General features: G+C 33.3%; 2 protein-coding genes across 4 annotated transcripts; one reads left to right on the top strand and one right to left on the bottom strand.

Annotated features, from left to right (window-relative positions):
- The first annotated feature begins 4,979 nt into the window (after window positions 1–4,979).
- On the top strand, window positions 4,980–13,167 carry LOC114717721 (serine/threonine-protein kinase rio2). Of its 3 annotated transcripts, XM_028902918.1 has the most exons (15): window positions 4,980–5,104; window positions 7,637–7,898; window positions 7,990–8,128; window positions 8,277–8,323; window positions 8,421–8,491; window positions 8,575–8,688; window positions 8,823–8,998; window positions 9,085–9,173; window positions 9,816–9,933; window positions 10,083–10,156; window positions 10,431–10,478; window positions 11,316–11,472; window positions 11,707–11,817; window positions 12,317–12,403; window positions 12,640–12,828. In XM_028902918.1, exons 3-15 carry the CDS (start codon window positions 8,045–8,047, stop codon window positions 12,826–12,828), a joined length of 1,365 nt encoding a protein of 454 aa, XP_028758751.1. In that variant the 5' UTR covers window positions 4,980–5,104; window positions 7,637–7,898; window positions 7,990–8,044. The 3 variants fall into 3 exon arrangements, with proteins under 3 accessions (XP_028758751.1, XP_028758753.1, XP_028758752.1); XM_028902920.1 differs by lacking the exon at window positions 7,637–7,898 and having other exon boundaries at window positions 4,981–5,104; window positions 12,640–13,167; XM_028902919.1 differs by lacking the exons at window positions 4,980–5,104; window positions 7,637–7,898 and adding an exon at window positions 6,317–6,510.
- Window positions 13,168–15,807: 2,640 nt separating this feature from the next.
- Window positions 15,808–18,153, bottom strand: LOC114717723 (probable caffeoyl-CoA O-methyltransferase At4g26220). Its single transcript, XM_028902923.1, has 6 exons — window positions 18,077–18,153; window positions 17,843–17,971; window positions 17,663–17,742; window positions 16,580–16,724; window positions 16,360–16,491; window positions 15,808–16,213 (listed from the first exon to the last, which is right to left on the bottom strand). The coding sequence occupies exons 2-6, from the start codon at window positions 17,909–17,911 to the stop codon at window positions 15,923–15,925; spliced, it is 717 nt and encodes a 238-aa protein (XP_028758756.1). The 5' UTR covers window positions 17,912–17,971; window positions 18,077–18,153; the 3' UTR covers window positions 15,808–15,922.

The following is an 18,153-nucleotide window of genomic DNA, read 5'->3' as shown; positions in this document are numbered from 1 at the left end:
GAAAGTTACTAAAGTACTTTAAAGTATTTATATTTATCTTTTTTTAAACTAATTTGCCTTACTTATAAATTGATATATAATCTAATGATGCATATAAATATTTTAGACAAATCATGTAACATATGCTATAATTAAGTAATTTAGTAATTTTTTTTGTCTTCCTAAATTAGTCAACTAGGTCTTACATTAAAAACAGGAAGCAGTAACAATTTTTACAAAAAAAAAAAAAGGATGATAATTGATCATATGAATAATAAGAAAACTGCAAAATAGAGACCAGAATATACTACTCCAAGTATTAGCACCTGCCAGAATCAAACAAAGAAGCAATGGATGACCCTTATGAACAGAGGACGCTCCCAATATGCTCAACTATCAAACAATAAAAGCAATGGATTAAGGTTGCCTAAAAAATTCAAATTGGGTTTCCTCATCAAGTTCCAACTCCGGTCCTAATTATAAGAGCCAGTTGACTAATTTAAGGAGATTAAGGAAGTAAGTTGAGTTAGTTATTTGTCTTAAATAGGTGTTGTCTTTTCTAAAATATCCTTGTTAATCAAGTGTATTGACTAAAACTATCATTGTTAGAAAGACTATTTTGAAAAATATATATAAATATGAAAGACAAAGTAAATTGGGGTCTTATATGTAGGACCAAAATAAAAGTCAAATAGGGTCTTATATTAAGGACCAGATGTAGTATTAGTCAAAAACCATATGAGCATAAGACCAAAGAAGGAACAAATTGTTGATCTTTGGCAGCTTGGGATCTTGAAAATCTTCAAACCCAAAACTAACTACAAGATCATCCTTTTTCCGAACTACTTCTCAACCACACCCATCTTTAAAATCAATACCCTCTTCACCTTTAAATTTTTTGTGAATATGTTGCTCGCAGTTCTGTCACAACCTCCTCCTCAATCTGGCATCACTTCAAGGAAGAAACTTCGAAAGGAGAATCAAACACCATGTCAACCATTTTAGAATCACTAAATCCATACCTTGTCCTTGTTCAAAATTTTCTCAAAGCTACCTTCTATTATTTGTTTTTATTTTCTCACTAAATTTTTCCATCCTTTATTTTTGTAAGTCACTTGAAATTGAAGAGTAATTATTGTTTTTCTGGCAAAAAAAAAAAAGAAAAAGAAGAGGAATTATTGCTTATTGATCAATTTTGTCCCTCCAATACATGTTTAAATGTAAGCTAAAATGAGGTATAGTGTGCATTAGAGGAAGTAGCTAAAATTGGCCTTTTGGATTAGAAAAGTCACTGTTGATTAATGTCTTCAGCTTATAAGCACACCACCCTTATTGGTTCTTCTTCCCATGCTTAATCTTGGGCATTAATTTTGTAGCTAAAGCAATATTATTTGATATCAATCTCTCTTGAAGAAATCCATTTGGAAAAGGAGCCAATGATCTCCTTCCAAATTACCCCCCCGGTAGTCAAAAAGCTAATTGATCTAAAATCCATTGATGGCCCCATCAATGTATTATCCTTCCCATCATTTTTTCATCCCCCACATCATGATTCCTTTACATATTATATTATGATATTTTATCCAATTTTAGACGTAAGAGTTATATAATTAATTCATATAAAATAAAAAATTAATTAAATTAAATATCTGTAAATGCATATTGCTTTTTCTAAAAGCGTAATATTTAGGTTAAATTGCTTATACCTATTATATAAAGTTTTCTAGTTACATATGGCCATGTATTCTATTTTTCAAACGTTAGCATTTAATATCATTTAATTATAAACCTATCTAGAAAAAAAATAGAACACGAGTTTATATGTACCACTCTGGTTCTTCTTAATTGTCACTTATAGAAAGGAATTTTATTTCTTTTTTATTTGTCCCTTGTATCCTTTTTAATACCTGATTTCCAATTCCGCCCCTATTAATTACGGAAGACAAATACAAAGGTGACGAAAGGGGAAATGCATGAGAAAAAAAATATGCAAGTTACTCTTTCGCTTCTAAATATAAGACTCTTATAGTATAATGGTTTTATATTTAGGACTGGAGGAGTATTTAATAAGGTTAAAAGTCGAAGATTTTATGTATTTAGTGATCTTCCTGGTATGTAAGAAACTACTACAAGTGACAATTAAAAAAGACTAGAGTGATAATTGAAGAACTTGATATAATAAATATAAACAATTTGACAAAAGTATTTTTCTTTCCAAAATATTCCTTAAAGTTGTTTGCATTGTAACTTACTATTGTTCCGGTAGGTCCTTTTAATATATGCAAACAATTAAAATAGTTTAGAAAAAAATTATAATTTCTACGCATATAATTTTAAATTTTTTAAAATCATAATCTAAATATTTTTAGTTATGTAAGCTTATCTATTTAGTAATTTTTTAAAATTTAAATATACAGGTTTTTTTGGCCAAAAAAGTTATTTTATTAATATCAAAAAAATCAATACAATCACTAATAGCCAAGAGGCCAAAGAAACACTCAAAATTTAAATATATAGGTTGAGTAACATAATATTTCAAACTCTTATGCACAAAAGAACTTAAGAAATTAGCAATTTAATATAACACAGGATAATTTAGTTAACATAATTTATATTCATTAATTTAATTAACATAATTTATATTTATTTTACTTTAAATTTTATCAAATTCAGTATAATTTATTTTTATTAATTTTATTATTTATATATTATAAAAAATTATGTAGAGCATATAATAATAAATGCATAAGAAATAAAGTGTTAAATAGATATTGTCCATCTCTGGTAAAAAAAAAGAAAGATATTGTCCATATTTTTTTCACCTTTATAACATAGTAAATCTTTGAAAGAAAAAGTAAATTTTCGACATTTTGTACCAAATGACTAATAGATATAATTTTATCCCATAATTAACTAATTTTCTCCAGTCAAAACAAAATTATCTTATTTACATATCTTAATATTGAAAACTGGATTCTAAATTTGAATTCTGATTGTCTATATGTTTTGAAAAATTATTTTGGTTTAAAAATTTCAAAATAATTAAAAATATCATATCATATTCCTAAACTTGCTATAGGATGAAACACCTTCAATTCTCAACTTTCAAGGAATCCTCTCCCTCCGCTACCTTCATCTGACATTTCTTCTTATGCTTGATTTTAAGGATATATATATTTTTTATTCTTTTGTTTTAGGGAAAATCCCAAAAAAAGTCCTTGGAATATGGGAAATGCCAGATTGGGTCCTTAAATTTCGAAAATGACAGAATAGGCCATTGACCCAATCTGTCATTTGTGAAATTCAGGCGAATTGACAATTTTGCCCTCATTTATTCATTCACTACAATGATTCAAGGAATCACTATAAGAGTTTAGGTGTTACTTAGATTTGTGTAGCGAATAACTACTCACTTTTTCATAGTCAGGTGTCTTGTTATTAACTACAACTAATTCTGTAATCACTAGAACAATGTAAGCATTACCTAGATTTGTGTAGAGAATAACTATTCATTTTTTCATAGTCAGGTATCTTATTATTGTCAGGTACCTTATTATTAACTACAACGAATCTTGTAATCACTAGAATAGTATAAGTGTTACCTAGATTTGTTTAGAGAATAACTACTCACTTTTGCTCAGGGGCAAAAATGTCAATTCGCCTGAATTTCACAAATGACAAATTGGGTCAATGACCCATTCTGTCATTTTCGAAATTTAAGGACCCAATCTGAAATTTAGTATATTCTAAGGGCTTTTTCTGGGATTTTCCCTTTGTTTTATGTGTTTTCCTGTCTTGTGCTTGATTTTAAAATATTCTTATTATCTATTTTACATCTTTTCATTTTAACAATTCTGAAATCGGAAAAAAATAAAAAAGAATATGTATTATAATATAAATAATAAATAGAAATATCATTAATAAAAAAATTCAAATAAATAAACAAAAACAAAAGAAACTCCCTCTTGTAAATTCAAAACATAAATAAAATACCAAAACTTCATCAGAGGAGAAGGTTTTAGCTTTCTTCTCCCTCGGAAAACCCATTTTGTTTTCTGCGAATCTCTTTTCCACTGGTATGAATGGGCTCTCTGATTCTTTCACTTTTTCTCTGCTTTTCATCCTCATTCGCTTGTCATTCTCTCTATGTTTTTTTTTTTTCCCACTTTGCGTCTTTTATACTTTCAATTTAGTAATTGAAAAGGTCCTAATCAACCCATCACAGAATTTTTGAGATAGTTAGGTATTCAAATAAAAAATTCAATTAATTATCTATATTAATTAAAATTCAAATTCAAAAATAAAAGAAAAAATAAAAAAATGATTGTTGAATTTCAAAATTCCAAATAAGGAATTAGTACAATAATGTATTGTGATTTACTTTTTAAATGTAATCATTTTCTTTACAAGTGTAGTAACTGATTTGAAATTTTAGAATTTAATAGTCATTTTTTAATAAAATTTTTCCAAAATAAAATTAGTTTTTATCTAATTTTATTGCCATTGCCAAAATAAGCTTCAACTGTCCAGCCCCTCTCGATAAGATCTGGGGCGGGGTGCAAAATGGGACTGAGACGGGTCAGGACTTGAGATTATCCACAGGATGTCCCACCATGAGTTTTCTATTTTTATTGCATTTTTTTGGGTTAAAATGGGTTTTGAGGTATTCAGTATCTTAATATATTTTGTGATACATTTAATATTTTAGAATATTTTATGAGATATTTAGTCTTTTAAAATATTTTTTTAGATATGTTTAGCATTCTAAATTATATTTTGATATATGTTAAAATATTTTTCAGATACCTCTATTATCCTAAAATATTAGTAAGTGTAAAATTGTATTAAAAAATTAATTTTTATTTCCAATCAGGGTTTTGTTAGACAGGGAGAGAAAAATTTTTCCTTCCATCCTGACAAAATTGCCTATAGCTTTTTTTCGGTATTCCAGTGTTGCCCTTTTAACCTGCAAACCCTTCTCGTTTCTCCTCTTGGGGGTTCAGCTACTCTTCTTCCCGCATCGGTGACTGTCGCCTCTCCTCCTCCAGTCGTCGTCGACGCCACCTGATCCTGCAGCCGCAGCGCCAGCCGCCTCTCTTCCTCTGCCCATCTTCATTGTTGTCAGGTGAGTATCTCTCCTAGATCATGTTGATTTTTATGTTCTTCATCCTTGTTCTTGCTCATATATGTCTCAATTATGTGGTTTCAAGCTTCTGGTTTTATTCCTTTTCTTATTTGATTCAGATTTCCTGTTTCTTCTTTGTTTTAAGTTTCCCTCACAATTAGTCGGACTTCAAATTTTCTGACTTGCACCATGGGATAAACCAAGAAGCGTCGAAGTTATTACATAAAAGTACATTATAAGTTGAAGTCTGACTAAACAAAACCAAAAAGCTGAAGTTCATAAATGCAATACTTAAGTTGGGAATATCGATGTGAACTTTAAAGGAGACTAAGTTGAAAATTGAAATAGCTTTTTGCTTAAGACGTCCTTGATTGAGTTCCATATGACAGTTTCATTCCATAATGAGCCAACCCCGACATCTGCACCATGAGGAATGCATTATAGTATATATAATGAATGTTGATTCTGCCTATGTAGCTGCAGCCTTTGGTAAATATGGCTTCCCTGTTCCGGGGGACCATCCAAAGTAATTGTTTTTGCGTTGGAATCTCGTGGCTTTCTATTTGGTCTACTTTGTTCCTTGTCTAATTTGATATTTATGCTCAATCATTTTTGAGAACGTACTGTGAAGCTGTATGGCATGTTTGAAGGTTCAAATCAAGGATACCGTTGTATTATGAGTACTATTGAGGTTGTATTATGAGTACTATTGAGGTCCCAATCTAATTGCTGGAGGCGCTGCATGTTTTACTCTTACAATCAACTAATCTTGAACAGTTGCTTTTTCTCTGTGTTTACTGTTTAGTTGACTTCATGATTACATGGGACATCGATTGATTGATTTGTATTACCAGTTCTATGGTGATCTTCATTTTCATTAGACTGATTGCTTGTGACTTTTGGTGAAGTTTGATGTGCAACCTTATGTACACAGTTTATACTCCTCACTCTTGTTGTTTAAATTATTAACTTAGAAGGGATTGGCCCATGGCTCTGAAGTTCATATCATGGCATTCTCCTTGCAATTAAGGTTTTGAAGGGAGTTGTTTCCCCATCGATTGTGTAACTTCTTACAAAATTTACACTTTGATAAGACCTTCTTATACACAAACTTACAATAAGACTAAAAGTCAAAAATGAACAAGGGAACACTTGAGATTGATAATGGTTTTACTGAATAACACGGGAATAGATGACCTTTGCACACTGATACAAAAGCTATACAAGCTACAATGGAAGTGACGATTACAAGCTAACAAGGAACAGAACAAGATACAACACAATGGACTGATAGACTTGTCAAACTTTCAAGAGGTTGGCTCTCTCCACCCCGAGGGCCAAGATCACAGTTCAAATTCTCCACACCCCCCGCTGAACCCCAAAGAGATGGTTTATAGACCTGACAAGTGAGTTTCACCACTCCCAACTCATGGACCTTGACTATAGCAGTCCTATAGCTACCCTACTCCCTATTTCTTTCTTCAGAATAGCAAGTCCAGCTTCTGCACAACAAAAAGTAATTTTCCCTTTTTATGCATCTTCCTAAACGTGATCCTATCACACTTTCAGTGACCTACAGTTTTGTATTTTTAATGTGCAAACTGCAACTTACCGGTAGAGAACTTTCTTAGAGTTCATAGTCTTGTGGCACTCCAACTCCAATGTTGTTTTGGTCATCATTGTCTAAAATGGAGGCTTAACTATTATTTCCTAATGCATGGAGGATCTTGTATTGTGGTTAATGTCTTGTCTCTTTTTATCCAACTTAATTTTCTAATTTTATCATATTTTAGAGAGGTAGAGGATTTTTAATAGGTATATTAAAGTTAATGAGATATTACATTATTAATAAAATCATCATTTAAAATGCATAGAGAAATAATCTATGATATATGAGTAAGGTAACAAGTTTTTGAAAATTGACTAATTAATAAAAGTAATAAGCATATAAAAATAAAAGAAGGGTAAAGTTGTTCATATCAAAATCTCTCCCCTGCCTTCCTGAACCAAACAAGATAACAATGAAACACCTCCCCTCTCTTCCCAAACACAACTTTAGAGCTTTCACTTTTCATTCACTCCGCATATTGCGGCTGCTTTCAGTCTGGTTGCCTCTGGCTTTCAGGTTTCAGTGCTTCTCCTTCTCCTTTCCCACTGCTCAACTCCAACTGGAAAATCTTGTAAAAGCTTCACCAACTATCTGTGTTGCATGCTATCAGTATTCTTCTTCTTTGAGTTTGTGTTTCTGGTGCTTCTCCTCTACCTCTCTGGGTGCGTATCTTGGTGTGTTTTTCATATCTAAAGGTTTCCCCCTTAGCTGTAGACTGATTTTTCTGAATTAAAATCTGGTAATTGCCTCGTGTCTCTCAATCAATCAACCTTTCTGGCCCAGTTGTGATTCTGATCGGTTCATGGGTTAATTTATGGTTTTTGAATGATAAATGTTTTAGATGAATTTGCTCCAGCCTTCTTGTTCATGGATTTATATTAGCAGTATCTTAAATGCAATACTTGGCAATGAATTTGTTTCAGGTTCATCTGAAAATTTGATCCCTTTTTTTTTACCCTCCTGAGGAGTAGCAAGTTGGGGGGACGGGACGAATGGTGTTGGACAGGATGCAGGACGCAATTGCTGTCCTGTCATTTCCAGGATGCAGGATGGGGTGTCCTGGTCCCTTTCCATCCCGTGCCTACCCCTACTTGTGTTAGAGGATTTTCTGGTTCTGCTAATCTGCACAGTTTTAGTCTCTTTGGGTTAATACAGTCCCATGCTAAACTAATTAGATATTTTGAGGTTTTGTTTTTTCAAAATATTGCAATTTATGCCGTAGTTTCATTCTGGTCACATACAAGCTAAACATTTATAGATGAATTTATGTTTACAGCTTGAAGGCCTAGTAAAGCAATCTTACTAATTGTTAAGGAGTAAGACGAGAGATAATGAAGCTTGATGTGGATGTATTGAGATATCTCTCCAAAGATGATTTTAGGGTTCTCACTGCCGTCGAGATGGGAATGAGGAATGTATGTATCTCTCTCTTATTATACATTTTTTATGATTTAGGTGGTATATAGTGATTGTGTGTATATCCATGGAAAAAGATAGAGAGTGAAGTTGGTTTATCATTGTTTTTGTCACTTGCTTTGAGCTCATTGAAACTCTTCTTTGCAGCATGAGATTGTACCTACTGAACTCATTGACCGCATAGCACGTCTCAAGTATGTTTTAAGGGCCTTTTGAGTAACCAATTTTTTTGCTTTATCATCTGAAGCTTTACTTCTGGCATTATTAAATGGTCTTCCAACTATTGTGTAGGCGTGGAGGCACTTACAAGGTTTTGAAGAACTTGCTCAAGAATAAATTGTTGCACCATGACTCTTCTAAATGTTTGTAACCTCTAATCTGTATTACATAGCGTATTCAAGTTCACATTCAAGACTCCTTCTAATTGAAACTTACCTTGATGCAGATGATGGCTTCCGCCTTACTTACCTTGGCTATGATTTTCTTGCCATTAAAACTATGGTGAACAAGGGAGTGTTTCAAGCTGTTGGTCGTCAGATAGGTGTTGGAAAGGAGTCTGGTACAATTCTGTTTCTTGCTTATAAAGACGCTAATCATTGACTGAAAAGCTTAAATTTTAACTGCTAAACCTTAACCCTCTCTGCTGTCACATCAGACTTTCATTTGTTAAATAATGTAGTTGTCCTCTGCTAGATATCTTTGAGGTTGCCTGTGAAGATGGAACAATTCTAGCAATGAAGTTGCATAGGCTTGGCAGAGTTTCGTTTAGAGCTGTCAAATCAAAGCGTGACTACCTAAGGCATCGTAGTAGTTATAACTGGCTATATTTGTCTAGGCTTGCTGCCCTTAAAGAATTTGCATTCATGAAGGTTCTTCTCTATCATTTGTTCCTTTTAAATTTATAAGGTGGTTATCTTCATAGTTGATTCTCATGACTTATGCTTTGCTTGAGCAGTCTTTGGAAGAGCATGGTTTTCCTGTTCCTAAAGCTGTAGAGTGGAACAGACACTGTGTAGTCATGTCACTGGTCCAAGGTTACCCTCTGTGAGTGTCCTCTTTTGTTGACTACCATTTACATTCATATCGAACTTGCACAATCACAATTTTATTTCTAAATGATAATTGTAGTCACTTTTCTTCTATTGAAGCCTGTAACGATTGATTATTGTAGTCAATTAATTTTCTTCTATTGAAGTTTGTAACGATTGAAGTGTTAGAGAATTCCATTATGATTAGCTTTTGTCACAGTTGATTTACTATTTTGATAAAAAATGTACTAGTTGTGTTATTATGATATTTAATTATTGTAGCTGTAGATTATTGACTTACAAGTTATAGTAACTTTTACAACGGTTTGAGTGTTGTGAACTTTGAATATTCATTGCATTCACATAAATGTAAAAAGTGTTAAGAACATGTTGCATTCTCAAATGCACTGTTTGTCACTAGTTTTCATTATATTTTGTAGTTTCTCATGCCAACTGTCCTAAATTTGATTGTTTTCTTCATTTGCCTGTTGTTGTTTATGGGGCTCACACTTTTAATTCCCACTGCCCCCCTTGTTTTGGTTCCTTTTTTGTTTGAATTGGTAGAGCTTGGAGGGGATTGATTATGGCATCAATGTAGAGAATTGTGCTCTTAGACAACTGTAAATGGTGGATATGGCATTTGAATTTGTGACTGCAGGGTTCAGGTGAAGCAATTGCAAAATCCAGAGATGGTTTTTGAGACAATTCTTAATCAAGTTGTTCGGCTGGCAGAGCATGGTCTCATTCATTGTGATTTCAATGAATTTAACATCATGGTATGGTTGGCTTTATTCTGGTTCTTTGTCTTTGGACCAGTTTTGTGCCGACTTCTTGACGTAATTTGTCCAATGGAGTACTACTTGTTATTTTATCTAATAATTATTAGCTTCAGCTTTTTGTTGACTCTAACTTCAATTTATTGCAGATTGATGATGATGAAAAAGTTACGATGATTGATTTTCCACAAATGGTATCTGTATCACACCGTAATGCACAGATGTATGAACTTTTGCCTTATTTTTTATGGTGTTTCCTTCCTTTCCATGCTTATATAAATGATATTGATGAAATCACATGCCTGAGTAGGAGCTGGCTATTCCTTGATTAGGAGCATATGAAATAGATCACTATAAAGATAATTACAGTTATCTTTTGTTTTAATATGGTAGTAAACATGGGAAAGGCCAAATTTTATTATTCTTGTTAAGATCATCTAAGATATATGCTGTCTGCAGCCTTAGTGCCTCACTGCATATTATTTGATGTACTGCAGGTACTTTGACCGTGATGTTGAATGCATCTTTAAGTTCTTCAGAAAGAGGTCTGTTAGCAACATGGTGCCCATTATTTGTGAACTTGGTTGTGAGATACTGAGATAGTTTTATGCTTGATTGATCTTTCCTTTTTGATGATTACAACTACGCTATAGGTGGTGTGAGCCAGATTTGAACAATGACATGAACTGTGATGTACATGATCAATTTTGGGTTTTGGTTGTAGTCATTGATAAAGTATTTTAAGAGCTGCCTTATAAATGAATAACTTCATGAGAACTGAAAATCTTCTTTAAGTGTTGTACGATATTGATAGTGTTTGATGTGTTGGATAGAACGACTCCTTCTGTAAAATATCACATCTGTGCTTGTAGATAATTTTTACTTGATCCAAGTCTCTTCTTCTCTGGCTATGTTTTCCACTGTTACCTATAGAGTCAAGTGTTTTTCTGATGCAGATGCTTCTTCGTTAATTGATTTGATTGGCTAATGTCAAGTAGGGCTTTTAATTTGGGAGCTATGGTTAACCTTTATTTTGGCTTGTTTTGATACTATTTATTTGTATTCTAATTAAGCATGAGTGATTTTGTTCTGTTGAAGTTTTGCACCCTATATATTTATGCTTAGAACATTCTAGGTATGGATTTGGCTTTGTTGCCTTGTTGCATTAGTGATATCTCTGCTTTTGTACAATCTCCTTTAGCTTTGCATTATTTTCTTTTCATTCATTGTTAGTACATGGCATTTTGCATGACGTCTCTTGTTTAATGGAACAGTTGATGTGATATATTTTTGGCCTTACGCCTGTTGGAATTTATTAGATCCAAATTAATGGCTATGTACCAATTTACCTCAATGGTTTTCCTCCCACTTCTGCGCTTCAGGTTCAATCTTTCTTTTCAAGAAAGCACAGATGATAATGAGGGTCCTGATGAAGATGGAAGACCTTGCTTTTCTGCTATTGACAAAAGCTCTGGTTTTCTAGATAAAGAACTTGCTGCTAGTGGCTTCACCAAAAAGGATGATAATGACCTTGAGAGGGTATGATAATATCTTTTCCTCCTGGGGAGGGGTTGGAAAAGGGGTTGGAAAAGATGGAGACCACTTCATTTTAAATGCTAGATACTTCTGTTTTTCTCTCCCTTCTCTTTTAACTCGGTAATGACATGAAAAATTTATTTGATAAAGCATGGTATTCAACAAAGGGCTTACAATAGGTAGACTGCAAATTTTCATCTTGCATCCTGTCTCATAGCTTTTAAACTTTATGTGCAGTTCATTGAAGGCGAAGAAGAGATGGCTACCCATTCAGATGATGTAGTTGAGTTGGCAGAGGACATGAGAGAGACAAATGTCATAGGTGATGATTCTTTACAACTGGAGCAGGTAATATCACCATTAGCTTTTGTTGCTGTAAAGGAGATTTGAGTGATGTGCCTACTGTCTGCTATGTCAAGTAAATACGTATATGGCTTTGCTACATTTGGAATTAGTTTCTCTCTATTTTCCATTTGTGTTTGGTAGCATTTTAAGACAACAGAAGTGGCCACTGCTAATCCCTCTTTTATCAAGTAATGTCTCTCTCGTTGCTAAAAGTTGAGGACAAAAAGTACTTAGGTTTTAAGAGCAACTAAGTACTTTTAGAGGGAATGTCTTTTAGACACACTGAACTGTGACCAAGATATAGGAGGGATGTGGGTATGGCAGGTGGCTTGGATATTCCTTTAAAATTTGTGTACAGTTTTACTTTAGATTGTCATGGCCATCTACTCTTAGCTTATCATTGTCGTGAACTGGTTAACTGTATCATCTTATTTGATAACTCTGCTATCTTGCGTGAAGTTTCTTATGTAGATTTTACAGATTTAGACTATGTTTTCATCAGGATGAGAGAAATGGAAGTAAGAACGAAGAGGAAAACTCTGAAGCAGCTGAAAGCAGTGATTCTGAGAAGCCAGATGCAAGTGATGGGGTATGGAAACTTCCTTTGCTTCGTCAAATTCCTTTTTATCATTTACGGTTTAGTTCTTGCAAATATTTACTTATATTAATATTTGTTCCTTAAAATTCTTCATTTGAACATTTTAAAGTTTCAGACAATTCAATCCAGAACTGCATCACTTCCAGTTCTGGCCAGTCCAGATTTTGTGACATCGCTTTTCGTTGGACTATAACCTGACAATCCACAATTATCTTTTTGATTTACAGGAGGAAAACGATGAAAATATGACGCAAAATGATGCTGAACTCACAAAGCGTTTGAATAAGCAGAGACGACGGGCCATAGCATCAGCTCGCAAGGGACAGAAGTCTTTTGCATCAAGGAATTGCTACAAAGCCAAGGGTAGTAAGTCTGCTCACAATTCTAAAATACAGAAGCAATTAAGTGGCTGGTGAAGTGTAAGAATCCTTCGGTTCCACTAATGTTTATGAAACTTAAACATAGGCGACCTGTTTAGAGTTGGGAGATGGTAAAGCAGATAGGATATTGTCAAGTCAATATAGTTGAGTGTATTTTTAACCCCTTCTTTTTTATTTTCGGTTAGATCAGGTGGGCTTGAATTTGAGTTACACTTCTAATATGTGAGATAGTCGAAGTTTGAGTCCCTTGCTATATATAGTTTTGGATGAAATAGGATTGTATCCAGGACTGTTTCTATACTGGATGAAATTTGTCTTGGTGGAAAATTTTGCTTATTTAACCACGATTTTTCAAGAATGGTTCACTATTCTTCATGAATAGTTAGGGAGTCGGATTTCAGTTTTGAAAAGCCACTCCATGTAAGTGGGTTAAGCTAAGGATGCTAAAACGCCTTGATGTGTAACCTTTTAGTGTTTTTTTAGATGTATCAAATTGCTATATTAAATCAGTTAAACTAAATCTATGGTTTAATTGTTCATTCGGAATTGAATGGAAAACAATACATACATACATATATATATTGAAGAATATTTAGTGTCAGATTTGGCTTTTTATCTTAACCGATCATTGGTTTGTTATAAATGCTTTGTCCTGGGAATCCTATTTATTAAATTCTTGCTGCTTTTCACTGCTACACATCTGCGTTTTATACCCTTTGGCTTTCAAGAAGACAACCCCCATCCAAAACAAAGAAACAATACTAAAACAGCGGATGGAGGGCTAAATTCATTGGCAATGGATAGAGGGATTGCAAACAATATATATATATACACAGAAAAAAGAGAGGGGGGGGGGTGCGGTGTCAATGTATAAAGAATAACGAGAGATGAAAATTTGTACCCAGATTTTTGTCTATTTCTTGTATCTTTTTGGGACATCATGTATCTTTCAAAATGTATAGGTACTTTAGATTAATAGTTTTTTAAACACAGATTTAAACCAATGGTGAAGAATCAGGATTGAAAACTATTTTCTAGTCTGGGAAGAGGTGAACCATTCATGTGGAGCCACACACGAGATGATCTACTACGTCAGTAAAATTGATGGTTAAACCCTCTCAAACTGGTCGATTTTTTAATTTTTATTATTTTTAATTTAAATCATATTACTGCCTCTGTGACCCGGTTGATTAATTTGAAATGATTAAGAAAATTATTAAATTATTTAATTATAGCATTTATTACATGATCTTTCTAACATATTTATTTGTGTTATTATATATGAATTTACAAGTGATGCAAATTATTTTGAAAAAAATAATAAATATAAATAGTTTAAATTAATTTAGTAACTTTCTTAATTTCTCTAAATTAGTCAAATGAGTTTTATATTAATGGGAGTATCAAATTCTTTTTCTTCTTTTTTTGGTAGAGTATCAAATTCTAAATTATGCACTCTATACACAAGATACAGTAATAAGCAAATGGGTAAGGAACATGCCGGAGTATACATGCATATTATAAAAATATATTATAATTTATTAAATAAGTAAGGGAGAATCAGTTCGAAATTACTAAATTTTAAATAAAGAATCCATATAAAAATGTGTTTTTGTTTGTAAGTATGGTGTTGTCAAAACTTATCAAAATGTTAAGACGAAAATTAGATTTAATAATTTTAAACTTCTTCTCTTTCTCCTATTAAGTAAATATAATTATAAATAAATAGGGAAAACGAACCATCTTGGGCTGAGAAAGGAGTTGTTAATAATATGCTGCCCGGTGCAAGTCCACAAAGTAATTTCTTGTCAATTAATGTAGAACAAATAATATGCAGACACCACTAGTATGCAGACTAAAACTCCGTTTTGATATTTGAACGATGAGCAAAACATCAATAGCGGATAGCCAACTCCAAATCTTATTGTTCTCACTGGGGCATTCTTAGGATAGAAATAAGCTATGCCATGTTAAGCTTTGGTATGCAACAGATATTTGAAGTCTAAGCTTAGGCATAAGCCTTTTTTTTTTTTTTTAAAGCTTGAATTTGAGCCTTCAAAAAACCTAACAAGGATTGAAACCTTTTTAAAAACTTACTTAAAATGTAAGCCTTTAAATAATGCCTCTAAATTTATAATCCTTCAGACTTATTTAAAAGCCTATATTATGTCTTAATAGTCTAAAAGTCATTTTTACTCCCAGTATAAGAGTTTAGCAAGGAAAAAAAAAAAAGAATGCAAAGTAACAATAGTTGTCAAATCAAGTAGGAATAAGAAAAATATTATCTAAATAGATATACTTTCTAAAATTAACCAAACACAAAAAGTAGCAAGTGGCATTAAAACTAGATTTTATCTATTTTGGTTTTCTCGCATAAGTTGTGACAACTCTTCCTACTAAGATAATAATATTTTATTTAGATGTTACTAAAATAAATGTACAACAATTGTTATGCTTTAGCAAACAATGCAGATCAGGGGAGAGGAAATGAGTAATATTGCCATCTTGAGTGACCAAAACAAAGAGAGGTAGAGGTGAATGACAAATAAATAAAAAAAGACTGACCTTGTGTAGGAATATTGCAATGTAAAACTTAGGGTCAAACTAAAGTTTGCAATTTTATAAATAATTTGTTATATTATATATAACAGCACAAATTTTAAAAAAATTAAATAAGTCAGGCCTATAGGCTTGAAAATCAGGTCCCACGAAAATAGGCCTCATCTGCTTGTCTAAATAAGCCTGGGAATAGGCTTAAATATGAGTTTGGCCTATTTACTAAACAGGCTAAGTTAAGCTTTATGTAAGCTAGGCCGTAACAAAAAGACCTGGCCTACTTCCACCCCGGCGTATTCTGATTTCGTCCTTTCACAAGTAGTATGATAATAATCATTCAAGAATCAAAAGTCTTTCGAAAAATCCAATTGCTACTATTAGCAATTATTTTGCCTCAACCGATTCTTGACCCTGGTTCCAGTTTGAAAATTAAAGATAGAACAAGTACGCATTTGAGAATACATTTGCAAACCCCATACCGCCCGGGGTTTATTTCATACCTTTTTATTTATTATATTTTTTTTTGGTAACACAGCATAATCTGTAAGTTTCAACCCAATCACTACCACAAGAATTAAGAGTTGCGCCTGCAGATGGTGATACCATCACCTAAAGGAGCAAGGGAAACATGAATCCGAGGATCAGCTGCGATTAGTCTGTTAAATTCAATTGTCAGTTTCCTCCCTTGTTTTCTATATTCTTCAGTGTCCTCATCACTCATTGCTACTGATCCCCCCCAGAGTGTGTTGTCATAAACAACTATGCCACCAACCTTCACCAATTTCATTAGTCTTTCATGGTAATTCCAGTAGTTAACTTTGTCGGCATCAATAAATGCAAAGTCAAAATTCCCTTCATTTGCACGCTGCAACAACAAAATATCACCCCAAAAGTTGGAAGATAAGATATACGAGAAAATGTGGGGAAACTGATGAATCTTGAAGGAAAAGTCATTAAATAAACAAGGTTGCAAATGGAATGAGTCAGACAAAAATAGATAATAATTCTCACATCTTTCAAGAGCTGATCAAGAGCCGGCAGAGCTTCAGACTCAATGAAATCTATCTTGTGCTCAACACCAGCTTTCCTAATGATTGGTAATCCAATCTCATATGACTCGCGATTCAAGTCTATTGCTGTTATCTGCAGTGAGGAACTATGTCAATCTATGAATTTTATAAGTTCAATAAACCTTAAGCAATACCAGTGAAAAATGGGGTTTCCCGATGACCTTTCCATCCTCCGGAATTGAAAGAGCAGTGAGTAGAAGGGAGTATCCAGTGAAGACTCCAACTTCAATAGTCTTTTTTGCATTGACTAGCTGCATAAGCATGGAAATTAGTTGACCAGCATCTGGTGCAGTAGCCATGACAGCCCTGCAAAGAGAGAAGCGAGATAAATTTTACTGCTGCTATTTGATTCGACTGGTACATCAAGATCTAGATGGCCCCCCATCACGGCATAGGTAAGCAAAACTCAACATGCGGCAAAGGGAGTATGGGATCACGGAATCCTTTTCCTAAATATAGACAAACCAGACTCAAAAGGTTTGGATGCATTTGTTGTTTTCTGGCCCTAATCAAGGGTTCTGAGCTTCCCATGCAGAATTTCACTTAGAGACAGCCTTGTTGGATGATTTAGCTTACAATAAGTTAGATATCTTTTAGGAGTAAATACCCCAAAATATTTAGAGACTAGAGCTATATGAGTCCACATATTTTCAAGGACCAAATTGTTAGTTTGATCTAGAAAGTGTCAGATGGTCATCATGCAAACGTTTTTTAAGCACATAGCTTTGATCAGTATGCAAACCGACACATGTCATTAGCCATGACTTGACATATTATCATAACATCTCTGAGGTTATTTAATCAAATTTTATGGTAATTTCGGACTGACAGGCACATATTTGCAATTCCATCAGAACATCATTGTCTTTCTTTTAATAAACATTGCACTTAGAGGAGACATGACTCATTAATGAGCTTAGAGGAGACATGACTCATTAATGAGTCTGAAGATATTTGATGGTCATCATACACCCAAAGTTTAACCACATATATTTATAAAACGACAAGCGCCGGCAAATAGCAAGAAACTACAAGGTTATACATATGAAAATCATTTGAAATTTCTAAGAAATCCATTATTTCGTGAAGCTCATATAGATGTGAATTTCATCTGAAAAAATCGCATATTTGTAATTCCATCCGGTAATGTTTTTCATTTCATTTCGATATGAACTGCAAGTTCAATATCGGAACCCAATTCAGTTTGATAAAAATCAAAAGCATGCAATAGGGGGAAGAGTCACCTTGGGTGATTAGCAGTGACTTGCCTCAGCTCCTTCAGAGGCTCTGGTTCACGTGGGTACACACTAGTCTCCAGAATATACTACCATATTAAGAACACAAAACTTTGATCCCGAAATTTCCGACAAATATAGCAAAGAGTGGAAGCAAGGAGCATACGAGCCTAAATAAAATATTAATACCTCATATAATTCTTCACTTCTCAGTAAACCCTTCGAAGGACTTGGTACCTTTTTCAAGTCTTGCTCCATTACCCTCAAACTTCTTCAGATCAAGGTTTCAATCTATACAGCTACACAAACTTACAGAGGCTATCACGGCAAAAACGTAGCCATTAAATTTCATACCACAAAATTTATACCAGTCACAGCAGAATTTAAACAAACAATCCCCAATTTGACATTCAGCAAACAAACCTATTCTGTTTCAAAACGCCATTAGGCGGGAACAGTGAGGTTAATTGAACTGTTATACACTTGAAAGCAAAATCTAT

This window comes from Neltuma alba, unplaced genomic scaffold (genome assembly GCF_004799145.2).
Source record: "Neltuma alba isolate B1F8T4 unplaced genomic scaffold, ASM479914v2 tig00011771_pilon, whole genome shotgun sequence".
In the NCBI taxonomy this organism is placed as follows: Eukaryota; Viridiplantae; Streptophyta; class Magnoliopsida; order Fabales; family Fabaceae; genus Neltuma; species Neltuma alba.
This window is presented reverse-complemented; position numbering and strand designations above follow the sequence as displayed.

Bases quoted from the DNA above. Each gene is read 5' to 3' on its own strand.
- LOC114717721 (XM_028902920.1), top strand. From the start codon at position 8,045: ATGAAGCTTGATGTGGATGTATTGAGATATCTCTCCAAAGATGATTTT. The intron at 9,174-9,815 runs GTGAGTGTCCTC...TTGTGACTGCAG, and splicing joins CTGGTCCAAGGTTACCCTCT to GGTTCAGGTGAAGCAATTGC. The intron at 10,479-11,315 runs GTCTGTTAGCAA...TCTGCGCTTCAG, and splicing joins TTTAAGTTCTTCAGAAAGAG to GTTCAATCTTTCTTTTCAAG.
- LOC114717723 (XM_028902923.1), bottom strand. From the start codon at position 17,911: ATGGAGCAAGACTTGAAAAAGGTACCAAGTCCTTCGAAGGGTTTACTG. The intron at 16,492-16,579 runs GTCATCGGGAAA...TCCTCACTGCAG, and splicing joins CAATTCCGGAGGATGGAAAG to ATAACAGCAATAGACTTGAA. The intron at 16,214-16,359 runs GTGAGAATTATT...TTGTTGTTGCAG, and splicing joins TTGATCAGCTCTTGAAAGAT to CGTGCAAATGAAGGGAATTT.